The sequence below is a fragment of the Haemaphysalis longicornis genome, unplaced genomic scaffold, assembly GCF_048455015.1.
Source record: "Haemaphysalis longicornis isolate Haplotype H1 unplaced genomic scaffold, Haemaphysalis longicornis Haplotype H1 scaffold_4, whole genome shotgun sequence".
Classification (NCBI taxonomy): domain Eukaryota; kingdom Metazoa; phylum Arthropoda; class Arachnida; order Ixodida; family Ixodidae; genus Haemaphysalis; species Haemaphysalis longicornis.
Window position 1 is genome coordinate 223,949,903 of NW_027526361.1, and position 27,365 is coordinate 223,977,267.

General features: G+C 47.0%; 1 protein-coding gene across 1 annotated transcript in view; it reads right to left on the bottom strand.

Moving 5' to 3' along the window:
* LOC144179656 (fasciclin-1-like) overlaps window positions 1–27,365 on the bottom strand; it is a 92,018-nt gene that overhangs the window by 22,009 nt on the left and 42,644 nt on the right. Inside the window, exons 2-6 of the mRNA XM_077708093.1 lie at window positions 24,301–24,445; window positions 6,150–6,244; window positions 3,596–3,777; window positions 2,525–2,654; window positions 1,016–1,163 (exon numbers count right to left, since the gene is read on the bottom strand). Of these exons, the coding sequence (XP_077564219.1) occupies window positions 1,016–1,163; window positions 2,525–2,654; window positions 3,596–3,777; window positions 6,150–6,244; window positions 24,301–24,445 (700 nt within the window). The remainder of the gene's footprint in view (window positions 1–1,015; window positions 1,164–2,524; window positions 2,655–3,595; window positions 3,778–6,149; window positions 6,245–24,300; window positions 24,446–27,365) is intronic.

Consider the following 27,365-nt stretch of genomic DNA (forward strand, 5'->3'; position numbering starts at 1 on the left):
TTTACGTTAAAAGTGGTGTCAGTATGATTCTAACGACAAAATCTTTTGAATGAACCAAACTTGTGTTTTCTCTTCATGGCTCCTTTAAGTAGCAGACTTGCCTATCACCTAAGAAAATTCCATGCCTAAACTGTTGGTACCGACGTGTATAAGTGTCCGCAACCTTTGACATGCTGTCAACACTTTTGTGTCTAGAAGACGGTGTCCACCTGGCATCGTATAAAAATGAAATTTCTTGAAAAAAAGTTCTCAACGTTCTTTACACAAAAAGAAAATGTAATTACAACTCCTCCAAGACAAACATTGTTCATTATTCAATAAAGAAAGGTGGGTCTAGCAAGCAGCGCATAGGCTACCTTACCGAGGTGTTGATGAAGTTCGCTTGCGGGTGATATTATTATCAGTGTGCACTGCTTGCAGATAATTCAGAGATAAAGTTGCCCCAGAAATACCATGCATTTCATCCCCTAGCAGCCAAAGCTGACGACATCGATGTCACAGCTACCGAAAGAAGCCAGCACGTTTTGGTGGTGGCTGAATTCGAAACGTAACAGGTTTAATTAATGCCAAAACACAGGCACGTTGTTCATTTCATCTTTTTTTACATATTAGCTGCTGCAAGAAAGTTCTTTATAAATTGAGGATATGGCTTTTGCTTTCGTTTTTAGGGAGTGCATTTGGCTTGCCGTATCTTCGCGTTTGGCAGAACATATGCCATATGTCACAAGCCCGGTTAGTACCATCGGTCAATGTGATAATGATGCAAGCCTACATCTATAACCTGTCGGGTCAACGTGATAAGAATCCTGCATTGTAACCGGCATTGTTCTTCAGGCAACTGCATTTTAAGCAGTACACTTATGCATTAGGTTCTGTGGAAGGAAAAACAGTGACCACCAAAACCCGCATTACATCGGGTCCCGCACAGTAAGCAGTTACGTTGCAGTATATGTTCTACACTGTTCCACTGCATTCCCAGTGCACTGATAAGCCGGGAAAAGAAGTGCGTACTCACATGTGTACTCTGCTCCAGCAGAGTCCGACTGGTTGGCAAGCGAGAGCTCGACCTTGACGTTGCTTTCCCAGGCCGCCGACTCGTACGTCTCATTGCCCATGGTGCGGGTGAAAAGGCGGCGGTTCTTAATCACGTGGCCCCGAACCACCTGCGTGAACAGCAAATGTGCATGAATACCGAGCATCACTTGCCAGTCCACTGCAGTCACGTTTCCAGCCGAAGATGAATAATTCATATCATTACAGAAACACTCGAATGACTGAGTGGTGAAACAGGATTTATTTACAGGGCCTGAGCGACGATTATCCGTCACCATTGAGTGCAAGTGCCAAGTTCATCCATAAACGTGTCCTTCTCTTTGTCGTCTGGGCTGCTCACAGGGAGATTTGCCTGTTATGCAGACCTTACCAATTGCTGTGCCACAATACTCAGATGAACCTATCGCATAACAATATTTTATTTCGTTTCCCCTTCACCCCCCCCCCATAAGGCATTCAACTTCTCCCTCTCCAATAAATTTGCTCTTTCACTCATTTTCCTATTTGAATTGGACATATATATTACTCACTATGATGAGTTGCTCTTAGGACAATGCATGCAATGCAGCATGATGTCAGTGGCTGCAATAACCTTTGAGGCTTAGATTTCATGGTGGATCATTACATCTGTCACACATTCACTAACTTCTGAGGACTGTGTGATCGCTGTCGGATAATACACCTTCAGTTTCTGTTTGCGCCTAAACATGCCACTCAAACCACAGATTCTCAGTTTTTTGCACACAGGGAGAAGCATGATTGTGCGCAGTGTAGGCATTTAGTGCAAGTCGCACGCTCAGCAATCATCAACTTAACTGAACTGAGGTCTCTAAGAGAGTTAAAGGCATTTAGCTAGCCTTCAAAAGGTTTTTAATCTTTGTCATCCTTATGTAAACCAGCACTATCTTAGCATTCCTTCCACTTCAAAACATGTTGCTATGTGCTCCAGGTTGACTTCATAGTACTTGAAGTGCTCACTGCACTGAATTTTGATGAAGAGCATGCTCACATTATGTCAGAGAGTCCACATTTAAGACTGCCTGTAGCCTATATCTCTGTACTAGGCAAATAAAAAAAAAGGAAGATTCTGAACTTCAAGCCATCCAGAGCAAAGCCTTTTTTTATATCGGGGGCTGTGGCCTAGACTTGGAAATAATGGCACATGTTAGCAACTAAGAGGAAGTGTTACAATAGGGAGCATGCAAAATACGGTCATTACGAAATTGAGGCTGCATAAGTATATCATCAGTTATTGTGTGCCGGTCATGCTTCTTGCTTGCATTAGCTTGGCGCACAGACTGGCTTAAAACGAACAACCTACGGTGGCAAAACTAAGCTGTGTCAGGAGAATAGTTTTTGCATTATCTAGGGCTTCTCTGAAATACTACGTTTTAAGTCACAGATGGATCAGTCGCAGATCGATTGTTACCAGGAAGCAAGGAAAACAATGAAAGTGACAGTCTGTGCTCACGTATTTGTCAATCTCGACTCTCGTACGCTTGGACGGGTCGGGGTCATCGATGGGCACGAAGTAGGTGTGGAAACCTTCATCGTTGAAGAGGTTCTGCTCGTACGTCATTTGGACGCGTGTGTGGAAAAACCTGCGAAGCCCCGTGAGCAAAAACACAACTTGTATCTGAAGCTCCAATAGTGTCACGTGCATTCACAGACATTGAACGAATAGTGCAACGAGCCAAAAACGTTCAATGCACAGACTGTCCAGAGGTGCACTACTTCCAACAGGAGCTGAAACGCTATGTGCAACCAACTGCCATTAAGGTGAACTTGAAGGGAACCTGTGAATCGTTTCGTGTTATAAGAAGTTTGCCTTAAGCAGATGTTTCTTGAATTGCACATGTCACAGAAGAGAAATATGTTGTTTCTTTCTAGTGCGACATTTTTCTTAACCAACTTTGCCTTAATAAGAAAGAGTCTACTGCATATTGATCTGAAAAACAACACAAACATTGCTGTTGCTTGATTTGCTCGATGCAACAGTGACCGAGAAGTTTAACTTTTTGTCTTTTCAAGGTTACATAATGTGCGCCAGCAGCACATATCTCGTTTTCTGTGAACTTATGATTTCAAATGCGCCCGAACTCTTCATTTCTTTGTTTTACAGTTAGATAGATGATTCAAAAAGACGAGGTGCTGCCCACTTTGCATCCAGGGGCTTCTTTCATGGTAGTCAGATTAGTTAAACATCTCCACTAACGTGAAACTTGGGGAGGGGCGAAACTTGCAGTGTATAAGTGCATTTTTGGGGCCTTAGCATTTTTGCCAATGGAAATGAAACCATTTGGGGGTACAGATATTACAGCTTTGCTGTAAAGGTCTATTGCCTTTGAAGCACAAAACTCTCTAGCACAAGGTGTAAACGAGTGTCCCGGTGTTTTAGTACCATGACTACATGAGACGAACGACGACTACGACGATGATGATGACGACGACAGAAGACGCCAACAGTTCCAGCCCCTAATAAGTCCAGTAATCTAGACGACCCACACAAATATGCAAAGAAGACGATGGTGGTGACACTCACACAAGCCGCTGGTTGAGGTTGTATATGGAGGGCTGGTTGAGGAACTCGAAGGCATTTGGCGTCACCCCACTTGTTGGAATGAAGGCCTCGAGCACGTCGTCGATCACGTACAGCTTTTGCTTGTGCGAATCATACGTCAGCTCCCGCCGCCGGATCACTTTGGCGTTGTTCACAAAGAAGAACTGCGCCACACAGAAGATGCGTGTAAAATCAGGGGCCGCTCCTCACCATATCTTGAAGATGAAGTCATCATGCATCACCGACGTTGGCAGTATACTTGAGAAACAAACACTGGAAAGACAGTTTTCACACAAGACAACAGTTATCATGCGCACTGTGGTTCAAGAGGTGTCAAGTATATTTTGTATAGTGACTGGACCATTGTAAAATACATAGAAGGTATTGCAGTCTGAGAGTATGGGAAAATCATGCTACAGAGTATAAAGCTGTGTAGAATTTGGGAGGGATACCTACATTTTCATGAAGAAGAGAGAAGCCTTAGCTGGACTTCATGCACTAACTTTCGCTCCTCTTCTTCAAACTCTTTAGCAGCAGTGTGGCCACTTTTTCAGTCATTTTTCATGCATGGTTGCTTTCTCAGAAGTTTAACAACACTTCAGTGTATGCTTGACACACTAGATACTGCTAACAACTAATGAAGTTAGAGTTGGACCCAGTACTTGTGAAAACCTCAGCTGTTGAAGCTGATGTCGGCTCTGTGCAGTTACACTCTTGATTTTTTTTAAAGAAAAGCTTTTTAATGCCTCACTAAAGGCGTTCGGTGTCACGCAAAACCACACTGCAAGAAAGCCATCCTGGGTCCCTAACATTATGAAGCCGACGTCTATCCGGTTGCGCCATTCCAACACTGTCGAAGCGTTTTGTATTTAAAGAGAAGCTTTCGTGGTCTCACTGATGGTGATCATCCCGTCACCAAAACTTGGTGAACTCCTACAACCCCAGAGAATAAATCCCTCACGAGAAAGCTGAGTGTTTCAACCAGTGTTGCCACTCAACAAAGGAGCGTGAGTTTTTTTTTCTTGTTATTTTCACGGGAATTTAAAAAAAAATGGAATCATAATGACTTGTTTCCATCGAACAATATTTTTTAGGTTGGTTTATTTTAATGTTATTTGAATCCCAGCAAACAACATTAGTTCTTCACTGCCCTCACATATACGTTTATCTAAAAAAAAAAAAAATTTTGCATGCGAGGGAATCTGTGCTGCCTGCTGACGCCAGAGTGGTGCACATGCCAAGCGGCATGTTCTGAAATCTGAAATTATTCTGAAATCCGACGCACTTTGAAATGTAAAAGTGTGATGCGAGGAAACAAGTGGCTGTTTTTGATATACCAGTCCTGGACAGTCCACTGGCAGTCCAAGAACTCATTTTGAACCAAGGACCACATAGGTATAGAGAGAGAAATTGAGCACCATATCTTTTGGGTTGTTCATGAATGGTTCAAAACTGATAATTGAATAGCTGCACTATGTACAAAATATAAGCTTTGAGTATTACTGTACCTCCGAAATTGCCGCGGCTTATTAACTCAAAAATATCTATAACAATCACCTTTTTTTTCCTGGGCATAAGCTTTCCCCGTTACCACCTGCTTTTGCCCGTTTCTAGATAACCTATGTGCATAAGGTAGGCCTACTAACTGTGAAATGTCCAAAGTATAAACTGAGCACGATAACCTACTGAAGACTCTAATAAGTTCAACACTCTGAAAGACTTAGTCAAAACGAAGCGATAAACGTCTTGAGTTTAATAAATTGTTAACAGGCATGTTTACATGTTCCAAATTCAAGTTTCTTGGTGCAAGGCAAATTGCGCAGTTTTTTTTAAATTGCATTTGTGCTTTAAACTCTAAAGCTTGCATGATAATAGGTATTTATTGTGGAAGACGCTGAATTTGCGTCGGAACAATAACAAGTGGTGCCGACGGCAGCAAATGTAGGGTGCATCAGAAAGGGGGGGAAAATCCCAAATATTTGGCACTTACTACAGTTACGACAAAAAGCTGAACAGAAATGACAAAACTTGCTTAGTATTTCTCCACAGGACCAAAGAATAATGTTTTGCTTTTCCGGTTATTGTTCTCTACGCACATTTTGCCCCCCACCCCTCCTTCGCTCCCTGTTTAGTGTGCATATCCAGCACAACCAGCTGTAACAAACAAACAGCCATGGTGAACTTTACACAACCACCATTTTTTTTTTTCATAGCAGGCACACGTGCTTCTTGTGCATTGGTCTCATTTCTTTCAGTGTTCTAACACCAACAACACAGTTTCTAGAGCAAACAACTGAAAAGTGACGAACGCTGAGAGGCGGTCAGAACTCAGAACTACTTCAATCTGGGCTAACTCATCATTTGAGTGGTCCCAGGGAACTAATCCCATTAGGGCACCTAGTCAATGATGTTAAGTAGAGCGTGACAGCCGTCGTAAACGCGCCCGCACTCCTCAGCGCTCGAGATTGGGGTCATCTGGGTCAAGGCACTGCGGGAAAGAGATCTTATCTAGAAGGCCGTGCCCGATCTCGCCTACCCTATCTTTCCCTCTGGTGAGGTAGAGGTGCGGAGATCCCTTGGCGATGGTTGGCACTGACGAAGGCAGGTTGTCCTCCGCCACGTTCAGCGACGCTGGAAAGAGAAAAAGACACTTGTCATGCGCTGCTGCGCAAAATATATCCGATTTGCCTGGCGTCCGGCAATTTTAGAAAACGCGTTAATTACAGGATTAATTTCCCGACATTCCTCGAGTGTACTTGCGTGATACTGCGTAGTTTGGTTTAGGCGCACATCTTTCGGGTCGTTTAAATCCGAGGTAGACTTCTTTTTATAGCTGACGAAAAGTGTTTTACAAAAACCTAGTTTTTGCAGAGATGGCGGCATTTCCTATTTCTTTAGGCTACCCGCATACTTGAAAAATTGAGTGGGGCAGAAGTTATTGCACAGAGCTCACTTCACACCATTCGTACTGGCAGCAAAATGTCACCCACGTGCCCATTCATTGCCTGCGTTTTCTGTGTCTGGTTTGCCCGCACAGCTGCGGTGTTTTGCAAAAAGCCACCCTTAAAAAGCACGTCCAAGGCGGAGAAGAAAATAAGCATACGTACTATGCGGCAAAGCCACTTTTCTTCTTTTTTTCCTTTTTTTTAATTCTTGGCAAGTTTTGGCCAAAAGGAGAAAAAGAAATGGGGGAAGATAGTTTTGTTTCACCCTTCGAGAAGCACTGCCCAGTGCTTCTCGAAGGGTGAAACAAAACTTTACAGACGGTCTACAGCAGACCGGTATAGACCGGTTTACAGCATGCAAGGTTCGTACAGATCTTTTTTTTTTTTTTTTTTTCGGAAGGCCGGCATAAAAGTACCTTTAAAAGTGTTGCTTCCATTGCCGCGTGTTCGTTTCCGGTTGTAAAAACGTAGGTTATGACGACTTACTCGCGCGTTGTAAAGCCGGACTTTAAACGATTTGTATCTATGTTTCGCCTTTGCAAACTTCATGTTAACACAAAGCCTATATTAGCCATGAAAAACCCGGCAATTTTGGTCGTCAAGACAGATGTGCATGGCACCCCGCGCCACCCACATAAACAAGGTTCCTACTGAGCAAAACACTCTGTTGTTAGCGCTGCGCAGCTTTACACGAAGGTCACATTTTATGTAAAGTGGCACTGACACCAATCTTCGGGGTCACAGTTAGCTTCCTTCACTCAACACCGTACCCTGGCTGAAATATGAGCGGCCTGCGACGCGTGGAACGTACTTTCATTTGACCTCATTTATCGAGCTAACGTAACAGTACGCGGAGCGGCAAATAGACATCACAGACATAGGGAAAAAGGATACGCGCAGCAAATCGGCATTAGCGTGACATCACTCCGTGCTAGAGAGGAGGAGGAGGTGACGTCACCGTGTGCCTCCGACGTTCAGCATAAACTCCTGATCACTTCACACGCGCGCCCCGGTGAGCGGCGACTAGGCGATGGCGCGTTCACGAACTGATGCACGCAGCCAGAGCTACAGGCATAACCGCTTCACAGAAAGACACTCTTGCTAAAAAAAAAAAAAATCCCGGGCCATCTTCACTAACGTGAAACTTGGGGAGGGGTGAAGCATGCATGCAGTGTATAAGTGTATTCTTGACGCCCTGGCGTTTTTGCCAACGGAGATGAAACCTTTGGGGGGTAAAGGTATACAGCTTGGCTGTAAAAGTCCCTTGTATTTGAAGCACGGAGGTCTCTAGCGTCCCGGTGTTTTTTAGTACGCGTAACGAAGCGCTCCAACGCGATGCGTAAACGAGTGTCTCGGTGTTTTTTGGTTAGTGCGCGTTACCTTCTAGCGCGAGGCGTAAACAGTTTCCAGGTGTTTTAGTACCGTGACTACATGAGACGGTTATTACGACGACGACAGGAGACGCCAACAGCCCCAGCCTCTAAGGGGAGTCGCCCCTAAAACAAAGTTCCACACGCGGGAAAGGAGCCGATAGTATAGCCTCGAATCGCAATAGAAGTCACCATAAGGATTTTTTTATTGAAAGCGGTCATCAAATATCCTCTCCGATTCAGCCTTAAACGCTCTCAGGCAGCTCAGCCGCTCGGCTCCAGCGTCGGGGCGGTCAAAACAATATTTAGAAACTCTATTGTCGAAACAACGCCTTTACCGGCCTCCGCAGAGTTTTGAAGTCCGCATAAAATGGTGGCGTCATACCATGATCATACCGGTGAGGTAATACCGTGATGAGGTCATACTGGTGAGTTCATACCGTGGTCATACCGCCCTCCGTGCTGGAAGCGCAGGAAAGCGAAACGCATGATTTGCAGGCCGTTCATGCAATTAGTCATCGCGTGCTCTAGTATTCAAAGTGCTGTTTCGGGTTTGCCAGGCCATTAGCATCAAAAATAGCAATAAAAAGGAACACGGAAATTTGGCGTCAGTACTCCTGCAACATCACAAGCGGCGACAGAAACAACCTGCTGTTTAGAGAGCAAATGAAAGCTATTTTTACCCACGCAAGAAATGTTTTCGCCTGTGGCAAGGCCGTCGGCCATGTTGGAAAAATGACCACCTTAGCGCCACCAGGAGCATCAGAACGAAACGCGAGATGCGGATCTTCTCCGTGCAACCGTAAACCTTTCGCACGCCGGTGCAGCCTGGCCTTGGGGCGTTCGGCGTGGCGGTTGCCCACAGTGCGCAAGGTCTGAATAACATCAAAAGTATTTACCTTATCACGTGAACACTGAGCGAGAACGAGGACCGATGCATGCTTTTTTGTGCGCGTGCGTGTTTTGCACTGTTACTCAACGCCATAAAAACACTAAAACACAAGTCGCAAAGAAGAAAGTGCGAGCAAGAGAAAATACTTTAATGATTGTCTTTCTTTTGTCCCTGCTGAAACAAGATGAATGAACCAGCCCCGACCGAAACATTCCAAGTCAAAGCAAGTACAACCGTTTCTTGGGCTCATAAAACAAACGTAGGCGTAATGTTATTCGTAATCATCGCTCCAAGGCAAGGGCAATTTCGGCCTCTTGCGACATTGCCGAGGCGGAAAAAGGCCGGGCTTTCCGGGCAAGTGCACGGTTTCTCCGGGGCGGATACACCGACGCGTCCCGCGTGCTTCTCTGCGTTGGCGTCGAAGCAGCGTGTGGCTCGCTTTTCACTCCGCATGTACACTGTGCACAAAGCGAGCGGGGAGGGGACACTTAAAACTTCATTGAGCCTGTAATGATGTATAGCGTGACGTCGACAGTCTATGCTTACATCTTCGTAGACTTTTGTGAGCGATGAGCTTAATCGGCGTACAAATCCATTACGCGATACATAGAGCGTCCCGCATTTCCGTGTTTTGCAGTCGGATGAAACCCACGCATTTATTTTCGAAGTACAGTCGCTTTACTTTCTTACCCTTCAGCTTTAAATAGGCTAGCTTTAATTCGTGTCCAGCCAGAACCCTGTACATTTGTCCCCGCGCAGTAGAGCGTCGGCCATGTGGCCTTACAGCAGCATCGGTCCTGCATGCGCGCCGTGTAGTTTACACTGGTGTATACCTCTACAAATCGCGGGTACAACGGGGAAAAAAGAAGGAAAGCGCAACCACATACGTTGTTTTCGCGGTTTGTCCAACTAGTCTGACCGACTAGTTTGACCCACTAAGTCCACATCCAACGTTAGGGGTTTACACTTCCGGCAAACGACAGAAAAGCCCGGTTTAGTTCAAATATTCTAGCTATGCATCTTTATAGCGACAACCGAAATTTTAAAGTCAGGTGGATAAATTGTTCATGAAATAGCAAGGAGTTTTTCAAGCCATGGACCTGTAAGAGATCGCGAAATCATGCCCTACTTGAGAAATCACGAATAGGTTTTGTTGCTCAGGGAATGGGTGGAATTATCATATAGGGGAAATAACTGCACGTATAATTACATGGAACTGCATGTGTACGTAAGGTTTCCGATCGAAGTCGAACTACCACACAATACCGGCATATATCCATTCCCCAATTCAACCCTAATAGTGCACATTCACGGCATCGAAGGAGTGCTGAGCAGGAGAGCTGTTTAAGTTCTTGGTTGCGCCGTCCATGAACAGAAAACATACCAAAATGACGAGCGCACGAGAGTGTGCGTCCCGTGAGGAGCGCCCGGCGTCGTCCAGGCTTGCGCGTGGGCTTGCGACACGTGACGTGAGGGGCTCGCAAAAAAATAGAAAGAATGCCGAATACACGTGAGCGTGCCCTCGTGACGAGCACCCGACATTGCCCAACTCCACCTTCAAGAACACTCTGCCAAGCCTTCGGGGCGTGATCTGTCGCGTGCTTCCACTTTTCTTTCGCGGCGTGGTCATTCGCTGCCAGTTTTGGGTGCAGCCATGGCCACGATGTTTCCACGGCCAGGCGACATGGTTAGGCCTATGATGGTTGAAGTCCTCCGCCGATTTAGACCACGGGCAAGCTTTTACGAAATAGAAATTGGAGCTTTATCACGAGATGCCGAAACGGGAAGGAAAGTTTCTTTCAAAGCCTCGAGGAGGCGCTAGTGGCAGTTGCGAGTATTTTGAAGGGACTAGCGCGGGGCGTGTTGCCAGCGTTACAACAGCATGGACGAGCAGAATCGTCGGTGCTAAACGTTCCCACACTGCTTTACTGAACATATAAAAGGCAATGTATAACCCCATCGCAGTATTCAGTTTTACTTCAAGTTGATAATTAAGTGTTCCTTTTCCTGCTCGGGTTACTCTTGCACATAGCATCTAAATCGGCCGGAGAGCGCCTAAACAGGGAGGCAACCACGGAGCGAAAACAGCGGGCGGAGCGAAGTCGACGACGCATCGCACGCACGCACCGGACCATGTGTCTCAAATTCACGCGTAACGACAGCCGTGACAGCCATAATTCCGACCGGTCGTGCATGTGCCTCGCGCTTTAAGCGGGCGTTTCGGTCGAATGACGGCTTCCTCTTGCATCTGCCAGGCGACGTCAATGATGTCGTATCCATTGCAGCCTACACCTTCCCCAAGAGCGGCGAATTCAAATGGTGTTTTTCCAACCGAGTGCCTTCCAGGGGTTTCTAAGTGGCGATGCTGTCTCAGTTCACCCGCAGCCACGAGGACGTCCGACAAGGGAGGTGCCTCCATTTCAAGATAAGCACTCAAGCCCGACATTTCCGGAGCGATGCGAAATGCTAATTAAACGTGTCGATATGCCGCACCCCGCCCATAAACGGGCTCAAAATACGCCGAGTCACCCTTATTTACAAAAATAATGCGTACAGCTCAGCCAAGAGAACATTTTACACTTAAAAACTTGCGGGTTTCGGAAAAAAAAAATTTAGAGAGAGAGCAGCGCATAGCAGCGCAAGCAGCGCATGCGCATGCGTTAACCGAGCGCAAGCGTGAGCGCAAGTTACGCGCTAACGCACAGCGGGCACGGCGACGGGAGCGAGCTGACCGCGCTGACGCACAGATGGCGCTGCGGTGAAAGCGGCGGTAGAGTTCCTGTATATGCTCCCGTAGGGAGCATATACAGGCATAGGCGTGCACAGTTATCGATTAGGGGGGGGGGGGGGGGGGCAAAGCCTTACCGCTGCGCCCCCCCCCCCCCCCCCCGCCCTTACAGCAACTCCCAACCTCTTCCCACTGAAGGCCTAGCGGCACTAGCGGTCCGAACGGATGGTTATAAAATTTTTATTTCAATGCGATGCGATTGCAACACATACAAAATATTTCTGAGCAGAAATTTTTAGTTTAATGTGTTGCATTGGCAAAATATGGGCCAATTTGGCGCCCCCCTTCAGATGATTAGGGGGGGCGGCCGCCCCCTCTGCCCCCCCTGTGCGCACGCCTATGTATACAGGAACTCTAAGCGGCGGAGCGCACAGCTGCCGCGCCGAGGATGCGGACTACGCCGCGACAACGACGCGGGACAAGGCGAGTTAAAGAGATGCGTCGCATCTAAAAAATTTAACACCGCTGGGGCTTGGACTCGGCCGCTCGCGTTAAAACCTGAGATTCTACCGAGGCCGAACGACGGGACCCGCGTAGCTGATGCTCAAAAGAATGGACGGAGTGTTTCAACCGAACGAATAGAGGGCGCTGGGTGGGAAGAGCAAGTGCCGGGCTTGCAACCACAACGGAACGGAATTGCGCGCCCAGGTGGTGCTCCGAGCGCATTCGCGGGCAGCTCCTGTTGGCGAGAACCCGCCACCTCACGGGCGACGAACTCGGAAATAGCGGGCCCGAGAGCTTCCTTTATTTGAGGAACTACTGATTTCCGGGTAGAGGAATATTTTTCGTTGAGTCCTAATAGGAAGTGGAAAAAAAAAAACAGCTTGAAAAGGTTTTGTGCAGACATAGACGGGAAATATTTTCTCGTAAAAATAAAAGGCTGGGCAATGACGTTGCCCCTGTATTGATGTGATTGGAACGGCGGCATGGCTGTAATTGTCTCACAAGCGCCGGTCCGAACAGTTAGAAGGATATCAGGCGTATACTTGTAGGTGATGGGGCGCATTCGGGAAGCACAGTAATCTCTTATACAACTAAAGTAATGTTATCCAACCAATGGGTGCTTACTTTGGTGCTCACTTGTGAAGCGAATTTTTGAAATCTGGTGAAACGCTTCAAACACTAACACCAGCTAAGCACGGTACACATGTAAAAACTACAGTAGCAAATTGAAGAGCGCAACTTTTGCTTTGATAGGCGCAATCGACTTTGTGCCCAACACAAATGATGCCCAGTCCAATGTCGTCCAAATCAATACCATTCCAACCCCACTGCACGAATCAAAGTACGGACATCCACAATGAACGACTCCGTCTTCCCCTGTTCAATTAAACTTTGGAATCCCCGCTCCCCTCAACAGCATTGCAGTTATGTCTGACTGATGCTCACCCCGAGAAAAAGTGGAATCGCACGTCAATTATATTGAATGATCCATGAATATACAGATGTTCCAATAACGTACACTATGCATTATTTATTTTAGCAAAAATGTTTTTAGTCTTCTACTCCTGATTCCCAGCTAGTTTTTTTTTTTTAATGACCAAACTACTTTACACATGTTTCTTACCGCGTGTAATGTGTATTGTTTGTTTATACCCCATTGTACATTCTTACACAGTGCCTCCCCCCCCCTCCCCCCATATGTAATGCCCTTGGTTCTTTAAGCAGGAATAAATAAACTGAAAGATTTCCCGCGCCGTTGCGGAGTCCTCGTATGAAGAACACACAACTTCCAGTTTTATTTTTGACGGCAACGCAGCGTTAGTGATCTTCTGGTGCGCACGCTGATCTACTTGAAGCGCACGCTGAAAAAGCACACGATATGCGCGAAGCAGAAGTGTCCGGAATTTGTTGCCGCCGCTTCTCTGGAATTTCTGTCAGTCGATTCGAAGAAGACAAGCGTATCTAATGTCACGGGCGAGACACCATCAAGGCGGGCGCAATAAATGCGGCAGTGCTGTCGAAGGCGCGGTGCACTGCGAAAAGAAAACATACTGATGTGGCTTGTTCGCGGCACATTTATTTATTTATTTATTTATTTATTTATTTATTTATTTATTTTAGCCAAATTGTTTTATTCCCCTACTCCTAAACTGCGTTTGTGCACGCTGAAGCAGGGACAAAAACCACGGAAGGAAAAGAACATTTCAGCCTGACCATACCTTCAAAATTATACTATTCTCACAGGATTATACACCTGGTTTGATGTGCAAATTGGTATTTTTTTGTGATTTGAAATTTCCCGTAGAACGAAAATTTTGTTCACAACAAGGCACCCTAACTCACATCATCATGGGGTGTGCTCGCAATCCAGCCCTCTCACCTTTTTCCTTCAACCGCCAAATTTTAGGGGCGAAGCCCCTTAGGGGCTCGGGCTGTCGGCGTCTCATGTCGTCGTAGTACCATGTGGCCACGGTACTAAAACACCGGTACACTCGTTTTCCAATTCCTCGCGCAACAACGTAACGCGTACCAAAACAACACACCGGGACGCTCGTTTTCCAACGCCTCGCGCTAGAACGATTTGTGCTTCAAAAACACGAGACTTATAGCAGAGCTGTATACCTCTACCCTCCAACGGTTGCATCTCCGTGGGCAAAAACGCCAAGGCGCCAAGAATACCCTTGTACACTGCATGCTTCGCCTCTCCCCAGGTTTTACGTTAGTGGAAATGGCCCGGGATTTTTTCATCTGTTACGATTGCGAGCTTGCGATTACAATCATGGAATTCTCAAAGCATGCCGTTCGTTTAATGCCGTACATCTATCCTCAGATAGATGCAGGATGAGTCTTCAAAGAGCTTGGCACTCGGTTTATTTGGCTCGTGCGAGTTGAACCAATTATCCGGTTACTCTGTTGTAGTAACATTTATTTGAACCGACTAGAATAAAATAAAAATAAAAATGGGTGGCCTCTTCTTAATTCAGAAAGTCGCGCGCGACCGCTGCTGCTCTATGATCTAGGAGCTGGTTGAAAAAAAAAAAGAACGATAGTAGATATAGAAAGATAGAATAATCCAAATGTGATCAATCGCCACCATAGCTTTGACTAAAGTTCGCAGGCGGTTTTCTGCAACAAATAGCGTATACGGGAGAAGCACTGCCGATGAATGAGACGTAAGGAAGTTCTGTGGGCTATAAAAGGGATGTAATGTTTGTCGTTTCGTTCACGCCTAGCGTGTGTGCTTTAGACCCACTCTAACGAGCAGCCCTGAAAAAAGTACAAAATACATGAGAAAGCAGTATTAAAAATCTATGCACGTAAAATGGGTTGTACTGTCAAAAGCAAAATAATAAACAATGAGCGAGCAACACCGAATCGCGGGCACGTAGGACGAATACGAATACGAATACCAGCAATACATTGCGCGTGTAGTGCTGGTCTTCGCGTTTTCCTTGTTTGCACTAAATTCGCGTTGTTCCGTCCCTGGCCTATCGGACGAGGTAAACCATGTTTCAACCCTGATAATATCAATATCCTGCCCTTTTAACATCAGAAACACCACAACTGGCTGTACGCTCACGTCACAAGCTCAACCGAGGCCTAAAAGTGACAAGAGCCCCGCCTGTTATTAGCAAGAGCTGAAATGTCCAAAACAGCCGCTAAGCGTGGTCTAATGATTACACCGAGCTCATTACTAACTGTACAAGGATCCTGGCAGACCTCCAGATCTAAAGCGCTGGATATGGGGGCCAAAACATCGATCTCTTGAATTTTCACGCGCTACGGGTGCAGTGTTGTACATATGAGGATATTTTCTTATGCCGTATGGCAATCTTTCGCACACACGCACACACACACACACACAAAAATGCGAATGCAGAACTATCTCGGGAGGCACATTCAGATAGACCTTTATGTGGCGGTTCCAAATGGCATCCGCTGACAGCGACGAAACGCCAATGACGCGACGACAACGCCGGCGAAAGGCTTGCTCGCGTCCGGCAACGGAGCAACAGTTCATCTACGACGGCCGTGCGAGCCGCATCGTGACATGAGCCTATAAATCATCCCCCTGGCCCACTATTCCCCCTCGCTAATTATGTGCAGTAGTAGCGCGGACGTTCGTCACAGCCCTTGGCAGCCAATCAGAACAGCGAACGGCAGCCATTCAGTAGGGCCCGCGGTACATGAATGATGTTTTGGTGGACCAACCAGGGCAATGCGATCATGTACTGCGGCTTTTGTCAACAGTATACAAAGAAAACCAACGACTGTCTACCTTTCAGACCGATACGTAGCGCACGCATCTCTTCGTCTCTCCACAAAGACGTTGCAGATATAGCAGCGCTTCACACAGTACAGAGAGAGAGAGAGAGAGAGAGAGAGAGAGAGAGAGAGAGAGAGAGAGAGAGAGAGAGAGAGAGAGAGAGAGAGAGAGAGAGAGAGAGAGAGAGAGAGAGAGAGAGAGAGAGAGAGACAGAAAAGGAAAGACAAGTGAAGGGGTGGTAGAGGAGATGAGGGGAGGGAGGGCGAAACGGGGCGTAAAATTACATTGGAACGTTAACCCTTTCGGCCCTGATTTTTTTCTTTCAAGCAAAACAGTGTTTTTTGTGTGTTTTCCAAATTTTAGGGTCCCATAAGCCCTCAAACGAAAAACAGAGTTGGAAGTAAAAGTAATAACAGATTTATTAATGAGGCAATTAATTAAGACATCTGACAATTACAACTTTTGTTTAGAGCAATGATATCACTTTTGCACATTTTCCTAAACGTTATGACTACATGGACCTACAAACAAAAATTCAGCTTCGTAGATCACGTATTTATAGATTTACAAGCTTCGGAATAAAAGTGAGACTGCCGTTTTTTTTTTTTTTTCAGCCTCAGCGTCGTAATTTCGACTACACCGGAGCTTTTTCTTTTTTGTAGCAAATAGCTCCACTAAAATGAAACAACAGTGATATCTATCGCAATAGGAATCATTGAAGGACGATTCCCCAAAAAACTAGCAGTTTTGGTTTCGTTCTCTATGCGCTAGAGGAACTACAATGTGGTGGCGTGAATCGACGCCACCAGGGACGAAAGGGTTAAGGAGCCGGTTCACGAAGCTGTACTCTAGCGCCAATAATCATTCGTGTAAAGATCTTTCAGTGACAGTATAAGGAGCCCAATATAAATGTATAAAAGCCCTTGCCATCCCCTTTAAAATTGGCCTCACTGCGGTGCAAAGACGCATTGCTGAGAATAAACTTTCTCTGTGTGTAATTTCAAATTAGGAATACCGAGCGCATTTTATTGTATACGTCCCCGAGACCCCAATTATCCCAACTGTGCGACAAGCCTCTTTGAAGTCGGCTTCAGTGCTGTACACAACTGCATTGCTAGGATGACATTTCTTGAGGAGAAATACAGGTTGTCTTCCCTACGGCTTTTCAATAATATTTTCATATGCGGGGAACGTGACACATGAAGCGTTACAAAGGGATGAACAGAGTTCCTTGTTGCGTGCACTTACATATGTATCTAAAAACCTCATGTACCTGCAGTGCCCCTGTAATGCCCACGCATTTCATGAGGGGACAGCCGCCCGAGGACGAAAGGTCCTCCCTAATTTTTGCGATTGCTTGCTGTTGCACGTTTCGTTCTAAAACTTGAATGATTAGGTATGAAGGCGACTATAAAGGGGCAAAATGAAACTTTGTTTAATTTCAAAGAACTGGGCTTCAGTACCGTGCACTCAGCTGCCTTCAAGCCACGAAAGACCGTTTTTAACTGAAAAAAAAAAAAAAACAGGTATTGAAAAACTTTCAAATCTCGTGCTACAGTGACGCAATATGAACCAGCAATAAAAATACTTATTAGTGCACGTTAGCATTCAATTGATTCGAAAAAACGGAACTAGAGACCCCACTACAATCGTCCAGTCATGTATATTGGCGATGGTTTAGGTACGTTGGCGGCCGCCAATTGCACAATATTCTGTCACGTCATAGAAGAGTTGCCGGGGAATGGCTAGGGAATGGCCACTGATTCACGTGTTTTCCTTGTATTTTGTCTTTATGGCCCCTTTAAAGAGCCACGGTGCGTAGCGCTCCAAAGACATACATTGGGCCTTGTGGCTGCTGCCTGTAGCTTTGCCTCCTCGTCCCCCCAAGGAGCCCTTGGTTATCCAGATTGTTATATCATCCGCGTGCATGGCGTGTCTTATGTCCGGGATGTCTCGCATTTTTCTGGCCAAGCCTATCATCGCTACATTAAATAGTAGGGGGGATAGCACAGAGCCCTGTGGGATGCCTTTGTTGTGTATTGTGAATTTGTCAGTGCGAGCGTCATTTATGCCAATCGTGGCTGTTCCATTGGAAAGAGAAGTTTGATAAGATGCCCTGGCTCTTGATAACAGATTGCTTATATTACGCAGGAAAAATGCATTTACAGCAATGCATTCGTGTATTACAGTAGAGCCGATTCTAAATCGGTTCAGTGTACAGCCGAGCGGCTTACGTAATTATCTGGAAATTCCAACTTGCTCGTTTTTCTGCAATTATTTTTCTCATATTGACGCGGTTATTAACGGCCAGCCCGGACACATTTCTTCCGGCAAACTTTTTTGCCTGATTATGGTAACAACAAACAAACATTCAAGGGTCCCGATAACATTTATTTCTGCATCTGAATTTTTAAAAGAATATACACAAACACGCCAAGTCCTTAGGTAAGGTGAACATGAGATATCAGAGTCAAACGTCACCGCCCTATGCACACCATACAACTTCAATTCTCGCCAACTAATTTTTTTTTCACCGTGTTCTTCGATGGCCAGCGGCATTTCTTAAGGCCTCTTAACTTCACGGCGACCTTATCTACCCTGCTAGCAGGCTTCCTTTGGTTTCAGCAATAAAAGCATTCGATAAGCGCTTCAAAGAACAACGCCACTAAAACAAGACCGATATTTAAACATTGCGCACATCAATGGGTGGCGTCGACTACAGCTTTCCCAGCGGTTTCATACACAATGACAAGAGAGAAAATGTTAAATTTACGGGGCCGTTTTATAAGGGCAATGACATTTGGACATCTTTCAGCTACTGCTCCACTGGTTCGTGCCATTTAGAATATATGAACCTCCACTAATAACGAGAAATTCTGTGATTTAGCTTCACCGCAATGCACCAGGTTAAAGGGACAGACAACCGATTTTTGTCGAGTATATATTCTCTATCCCAAATGAAAGGGCATCACTTAAAACCCCTAGACGAGAAACGGTTTTGCTGATAACGCCCTAGAATTTTTTAAATCGAAATTTTTAGATCTACGAGGCGTATGTGTCCCTCCCAAAAATAATGCTGGCAACCATGACATAGAGTAGCTCGGCAACATACTTTTGTCTGTATGCGAAATAAAAAACGATATTTAAATAGTTGTTCCCAGTTAAAAAAGTTTGAATCGCAGGCTTTCCTGTTCCTTTATGTGTGTTTTTAATGCAACGGTCTATTTTGCACGAATGCGCCATCTGTTAGGATACACGATAGGTAGAATCTGGCTTCACGTTGTGGAGGCGGGAAGTTCGAGTCTCCCCGGGCGCGACGTTTTTTTTTTTTTTTTTTTAGCTGCCGTTGGCGTATTTGAAAACTGAAATAAATTATTTTGGCAGAACAAACGCCCCTGATTCAAGCATAATCGTCAAAGCTCCTTCACGGGCTCTGTTTACTGAACGCTGCCGTTGATTCTGCGCATGGAGGCTCAGTTAGCCACACTGAGAGCAACCTTGCGGCGGCGGGCGGCGTGTTTAAAATTTTTCAAAATAATGTTTAGAAATACATACACAATTTAACCTTGTACAAATACTTGTGTTAAAAGGTTTTCAATACGTAAATAAACGTTTCAGCAGTTACAGTAGCTGCTGGGTTTGCAGGTCACGTGACAGGGACACATATTGTAGTGTCAAGTTTCGACACTACGAACCGCCACCCTTCCGATTTCAGGAAGTTTGCTCCGAATTAAAATTATTTCCGCCAATTTGTTTAGAAATCGCTTGTGGTTACCGGGCTAAATAAAACGCCGGCTTTCATTTGGGATAGAGAACATATACGCGACAAAAATCGGTTGTCTGTCCCTTTAAGAAATCCACGCAACCGAGCATACGATGACGATGTCGGGCATATGATTTCTCGTAAAAATTGAGTCTGCTCTGCAGCATCCCGTGATGAAAGCATGACGTTCCGCAGTGCGATAGCACAGACGAAACTTTTGTATGCAAATAGTATGCACGTTGCTAACATTCGACGGAGAGGATTTCTGACAGCATGGATTGACCCTCAAGGTCATTGTGGTGAAGCGGATCCACGGGATCGCCTCAGAGTGAAGATGACAAAGTCGTCAGTATGGCGTGTGCTGAGGAAAATTTCGAAAGTGCTCCTTTTCAGCGGTGCGAGAAAAAAAAAACACTTCCTGTCCTGAGTGCGGCACAGATTGACAGGGACTGAAGTGTACGGATTGGTCGTTGTTTATCTCATTTGATGGGGTTCAGTTTAAAAAATGGTGAAAAAATGGTGACTCGATGAAGGCTACATCGCATTCCAAGGATTCTTGCGGGAGGGCACCAAAACGTCTTTTCTAAAGTTAGTGAAAAAATTTTCTCCAACCTCCGCTGAACCGCAGTTACACTGATTCGCCCAGGCGTATCCCAAACGATGGCCGTGCGGGCATAGAGGGAAAACAAGCATGACGACACTCCAGAGCGCGGCATTATCACTTTCGGACTTCCCGAGAGAAGCAGTTCAGCATTGGTTTTCCCCATATATATATCCCTATGGCCTGGGGAACCCTCGGACTACCCGCGGTGAGTCTGAGGCTGTCAATCAAAGCGCCCAAGTGTGTACCGTGAGCCAATAGCCAATGTGCGGGAGTGGTAGTGATTTCATACCAATGTAAGCGGCGCGCGGCCGTTAGCCTAACATTGCAGAGGACATTCTCTATTCGCTTTCATTAGCAGTGCTGGTCAAAATATTCGGTGTAATTTTTGCGCTAATGACAAGCTCCTTTTTAGTTGTATAGAACTATGTTACGCGGAGAGCCCGTAATGGCGAACGTACCGGGAGATGAAGAACAGCGGAATAGAGAGAGGTAGATAGAGGTCATTTATTGGAGAGGTTAGCTCCAACCTTAGGGAGAGCTGCATATATACTCCAGACATTATGGCAATGACAAAGTCACTCTTAATAAAACATGCTAGTACAAACGTAGTAACGGGTTGTATTTGCTTACTTCTTACGACCTTTACTACCCCGAGAACGGTACGTAGGTCCCGCCACTAAGTATGGACCCTAAATGCTATCGTTACTAGTCTATAGGCCGTGCACTTAGTAACTGCTGCTTGTTTGACACTAACATTCCCTGATAGTAACAAAATTCTACGAGTTATTGAACATACTAACTACAACACTTTTCCCACTCCAAATCCCGATTAAAAAGTTTTTGCAAATCCACATGCATTAAAATGCATAATTCCATCGCTAAAATATTTGATATTTGCGACAAGCCCACTGACTATCACAGGACGTTCGGCTGCCGTCTATAAAAGCAAGAAAAGCATATGTATTTCTACGGTAACTAAGTTATTCTTGCCCTCCTCGTGCATCCCGTTGATTCTTTCGCTCAATTTATTTGTTGTCAAAGTGTGATATGTCCATTTTGAATGTCGTGCTGAGCGCTCAGCCGATCCACAGTGTCACGCGTAGTTTTTAGATGCAAAGCATCTCTTGCTCTCGGCTCTGTCGTCCGTCCGTCGTTCGTCCGCACCTCTCCCCCTCTCCCCACCAGCTGTGCGAGAGAGCGCGCGCTTCTCCTCCTCTCCCTCTCTCCACGCCAGCTGTGCGATAGCGCGCGCGCTGCTCCTCCTCTCCCCCACTCCACGCCAGCTGTGCGATAGCGCGCGCGCTACTCATCACCGCAGCTGCGCGATAAGCGCGCATGCGCGTCTCCGCTCTCATCTCCTCTTCTCTACTTCATCTGCTCTATATAAGAAACCCGGTCCGCGCGCCGCTCCCTCAGTTGCTGCTTCGGTTGAGTCACGCTGCGCCGTCCGGAGTTCCGTCATTTTCCGTTATTTGGATACCCAATCTCGTGAACGTTTCGGAACCTCCGAGATGCTTCGCATCAACTCAGGGTTCCCTCGCGGGAAGCTGTTGTCATTTTTTACTAGGTTAGGCATGACCAGTTAGTAAAAGCACTAAGTACCTAGTGGATACTGTGATAAGCAACTGGCTAGTGTTCTGTTAATAAGTTCCACGACCTTTTTTAAAGTATCAGTGGCTGTTTAAAGTAACAACGAGTTAATAAAATTCACCCTAGAAAGGCCAACAATTGAAAAATCTCACGTGCGCTTACAAAACGGCGACGTAAGCAGTATGGACTCACACGCCAATGGAGCAAGTAACCTTGGTTTGTGGGCAACGGGTATTACAAAGGGTTTTGTTACAAAGGCGTTACAAAGCCCGGGCCGCTACACAATCCGCAATAATTACCCTCACACGCCGGCTCCAGCGCCTCGGCAAGAACGCGCGCGCGTGCAACGTTAGGGAAACTCTCCATTTCTCGCCGCTGACGGGCTTAACGTCGCCGGAAAGTGTTCCGGGGCCATCCACCTTTCGCACTCGTGGCGGTAGCGTGTCACGTCCTCGGCTCGGTATGTGCGCGCACGTGTCCCATTTCCGTGATCCTATGCGCTCTTTGACGAACGGGGCGAACACACGGGTGAATGGATGAGAGGAAGGAGCTAGTGCCTCCGCATTCTGCGGCACGAACCCGCGTTTCAGTTGTCACTCGAGTACACTGAGCTCTTCAACTGTTATTCCATGCGTGTCACCGCGCCCCGCTGCGTTTCTCGTGTTGCCTCACCGACGCTGTTTAGGATGGCGGTGGACGAGTGACCGTTCAGTTTCAACGCGGGTTCGATCCATGCCGCAGTGGCTGCTTTTCTGACGGAGCCGGAAAGCGAAAACGCCCGTGTGTCCTGATTTCGGCGCATGTTAAAGATACCCACGTGGTAGAAATTGATGATGATGGTTTGAGTTTTTTAGCAAAAAACGACCTGGGTAAACACTATTTAGTAACTACTAAATAGGGTACGTTATCGTAACTGAAACGCGCGATCATTCAAACCTCGTAAAGAAACCGCGCTGTTTATGTTTTGTTTTTCGCATATTTGTGTACGTGTTTAATTTGTTAATGGATGTACATGTATGTCTCATGTTTGCAGCGCAATTCTTTTAAGTGCGATTTCGGTCGTTGTTTCGTTTATATTCCAAGGGTAGCGTATACCTAGCCGGCGCTGATCCCCACGTGTGCGCTGGTCCGCCTGCGACGAATCCAGCGTGCGTGATGGGACTGGCGTGCCACCACCACATCCCTCCGATCGAAACCAAAGCTGCACCGCAGCCTTCGGGGAACCGCAGTCACGGCAACGTGGCGCGATTGCGAAATGTGAGACGAGGTGGGAACGGCCCGCAGGTAGACGTCGAAGGAGGGGAGGGAAGCCCGTCAAATATATACCTGCGTGACGGTTGCCCTGGGCGCAGGAAACGCACGTCACACCAGTGGCTCCTCAGGTTTACCGTGAGTCATACTTGCTCCGCGGACGAATGTGCCCTCCCTTCTCGGCATGTTCTTAGGCGGAGGACTGCAGCTACCGGCATTTGAAGCGACTGCTAAAATGAGCTTCGCGACAGCCGCGCCGCCTGTTGGCGCCTTTTTTTCCGCGGCGCGTACGAAAAAATACCGCTGCTCAGGTTGTGTTTCGGCTTTCTTTCGCTTTCTTTTTTTTTTTTGCCCGTTCGCGCCCTGTAAAACTTGTTTCGGTCACGTCTGTGAGCAACTAATACCTTACAAAAGTACTTGGAACAAGAAGTTCTGCGCGTTTCGCTCTCGCGAGCGTCAGCGATGACAGCAGCAGACCACCGCCGTTTAGTGTGAGCCCCGAGCACGTTAATCAGCCCCGTTAGACATGACAATTAGATGAGATTAAATGTGCGTTTAGCCTTCCAACGAGCATCTTTTTCAGTCGTAACGATCAAAGCCTCGTTTGGAACATAAGCGGCGTAAAAATCTCATTGTAGGGTTGCCATGACTCATTTGCTGAAAGAAATCGGTGCCTTTCATGTGAATGTGAGAAATTTTAAAGGGTTATATGCATTGGAAGAATCTTCATTTAAATATGCGCACACGCATTTAAATAGGTTACAGACCCACCTCGGGCTACTACTCACTGCCCTCGTGGCGCATGCGCCATATAATACCAAGGGGGACAGTCCAAGCACGATCTCTCCTGGGCCGTATAGGCTGTATTCACTGGCGAGGCACGCATGCGGGCAACCATGTGAGTGCGCCGTCACTGGTTACGTCGGGATCCGCGGGATGGCGGTACTTGTCCGGGCTAAGCACATGATGTGTGTTGGGCGTTCCAAACTCTACCCCACCGACCCCAAAGTAATGCCTCGGCCCCAGTGTGAGTGCGATTAATAACATCTCTGCTGACAACACCGTTGAAAATCGGATTGAAACGGAGCCGACGACGCACACCGGTGTTTTTTTTTCTGCGGCGTGCGGGTGCAGTGGCACAAGCCGCGCCACGTCCGTGGCGCTTCGGCCATGTCCGCGGCCGTTTCCAATGTTGCCAAGCGAAGAAATTGGCAGCTAAACTTTTCAGTGAATACAATCTATAGCATTAGAGGGTCCTGAAGAGACGGACTCACCGACGTGGTACGTGGGCTCTATCTGCTTGTTGGGGAAGCTTTCCCGGAACCTGTCGATGGCGTCGTTGGTCGGCGCGAAGCACGTGATGTCCGAGCTCTCGCTGTACGCCACGAACAGCTTCACCCGCTCGGCCAGCTGGTAGAACTGCGCGTGACAGAGAGAAGAAACAAGGAACGCTTTTGAGAGACGCTGCACAGGCACCTCTTCAAGAGCAGGCGAAAGAGGTAAATAATAAAATCAGAGTACGTCTTCAGCACTGCGTCCAAAGCTTACGACCCTGGAAGACGCTTGTTACTACAGCGGCCATAAAAGGGAACATAAACAGCTGCGCTATCAGGTCGGACATTCATAACGGACACAATTCTCGTTCAACTGGGCAACGATGCTGTAATCGCCGTTAGATTTTCGATTAAAGCAGAGGTTTGCTGTTACACGGCTTATTCATTACGATTCGTGACGCAATCTGGGGATGAGTAGAAAGAAACAAACAGACGGCATACAGACTTCATGTTTGAAAAAAGCGAAGCAGTCGAATAGCAGCGGAACTAGGGCTGCAACCTATTAAAGTGGAACCTAGATGGGCGTACGGCTTGTTTAACAGTGCAGCAGCAGGGCGTTCCATTTTCGCTTCTACAGTGTGTTCCTTCGTTCAGGAGGTTACCTTCAATATGACATCTTCAACCAAACCGATCACACGGGGCTTTCGCAGGGACGGGGCCGATGTTCCCCTATACCCCCATACTGTAACTGTCCTGAAGAAGTCGAGCTTCATAAGAAAAGCCATCGCGTTGTATAGCAACGGTGGATACCTAGCCTCGGTACGAGAGCCACTCTGCACACGGCTTCCATGAATTTGCAAGCTATGTTGTCATGAAATCGTCGTTAATTCCCTGTGTGCTTTCATCCTCAAGCGACTTGTTGATAGCATCACTAGTTATAGCAAACAGCAACAAGCACAGTTTTCTTAATTCTAAACGTAATTAGTTAAGGTGAGGATAAATCCTATTTAATTAGTGGCCAGCAATCCGCATAGACCGCCCTAAACGATATGACTGCCGTAATTTTTACGCTTACCATCGTTGTTTTACAGTAAAAGCTGTACGGAGGCTGTGACCATTGCGTACGCGTCATGTGTCATGCACAAAGGCCAACTTTGAAGCAAGCTTCAACGAAGCAAATAAGGATGCAAGCTACATGTGCCTGCACGTGCGTTTGTAACTTACATGGTCCTCTCCGTAACGCTACCTCACGCAGTTGTGCTAAAGCACCTGTTTCGCTAACTTGAAAGCAACGCCACGTATTTCCGTTGATGAAAAAATTGGCTCCAATCCACGCTGTGAAGGTGGTTGGGAAGCAAAGCTTTAAACACCCACAACAATTTCCCATGCGACGTCACTTGAATTCACACACGTGGCTCTACAAAGAGTGAAACCAGTTCTTCTGCAAGCCGTAATTCGCGAGGGCGGCGTCCCAAACGCAGCAGCAGCGTCGGACACGGCCGGGCTCTATGGCCGGGCTAGAGAGGCGGACGCCGCCGCTGTAGACCGGCCGTGAGTCGGGAGAAAGAAAACGGAGAGGAGCATCTTTCGAAGGGTGATACCGCGGAACCTAGCCATCCTGATGTGCTAGCTTGGGGCTACACCACCGCGCGACAAGAGCGCAGACACCGAAACAATTCGGCATGTGAGCTTAGTGATTCCAATTTAAGCCGATTTAAACTAGTTAGCTTAATAAGTTGAGAATTGCGAGAAAGCACAGGGAACTTTCATAATAGCTATTTATCAGAACCAGTTGGTAATTTCGCCTTTTGTAATACCTCTTAAAAAACAATCGAATTGGTATTCACCAATTTAGAAAACGGAGTCCCATTCGTGGCAAGCAGAGCGCAAAAGGTAACTTTTCTCTAGCGGCCAGATGTCTGTATGTAGTTTGTACATTGTTTTCCCGCCCTGCAAACCAATCTGCCGTACGACCACTTAATTCCGTCAGGTGCGGGTAACCCTGGACGTGCTGTCGAACAAGCTTATCAAGCCGTCCGAAGGCAGCGCGCAATGGGTGCGAAGCTGCGCCAAAACAAGCCCGAAACAACCATCGCTAAAGCAGACGACAAAGCCATACCGCCGACTCCGCCGCCAGCGAGCAGGCATTTCCGCGCGGGGAACACTGGGTAAATTCACCGCGCCATCTACAGTGTGCTCCGTGAGTGAAACCCTCCGCACCCTCTCACGGGCAAGGTCAGCGACCGCGGGAAAATTAAACTCAGCACACCTCTATTGCGCTTATCATGGGGGTAACAGCGTGACAGGTGGGCGCGGGAGAGAGGAGACGCAGTTAAGTGGCAGAGGCGGCAGAAGAATACCACCATTCGACGACATTTGCAGGGAAGCGAACAGATACGCGGCCATTTTTTTTTCTTTCAATCTACTAGATCAGAGAGAAACGTGCGACAGCTGTGAAACATCGCGTTAATCTCAAAACACAGCATTTGTACCCCATGCCTTCCACTACACGCATGAGTGCTGATGAAGCGGAGGTATGCCAGTGTGTGCACGTGAGCATAGAACAAAGCTTTTCGCGCTTCGGAACACCTCTGAGCTGACAGGACAATATATATCGCTGCACTGTATGCCGGGGTGCAGAGAGAGGTGGACCGATAAGGCCCGGCAAACTGCGAAAAGAAACCGTCGCAGCAAATTTTATGCAACTCGCTCGGTCCGTGGGAAAGTTTACAGCTGCGTTCGAGCGCAATGCCCGCGCCGTGGGTGATAGCGTAACAGTAGCAGCAGTCGACGTCAGAGGTATAAAGCCTGGCGCGCATCTCCCGGGGACGCTTGCCGCTGTTCATGAGATGCAGCTCCCACCCCGCTTCGTGGCAGTTGCAGCAACATTTCCACGATGCGAGGCTTGTAACTCGACGCCTTGTTGTTAAACGCGGCGAGCGCTGCGCTGTCGACCCAGGTGTTCGTTGACAAATACCAAAGCAGCTTCGTAAGGCGCCTTCGGCGATGTCGCGTCGCCACGTGACAGGGCTAAATGCCTCCACAAGCCCGCTAAATGCCTCCAC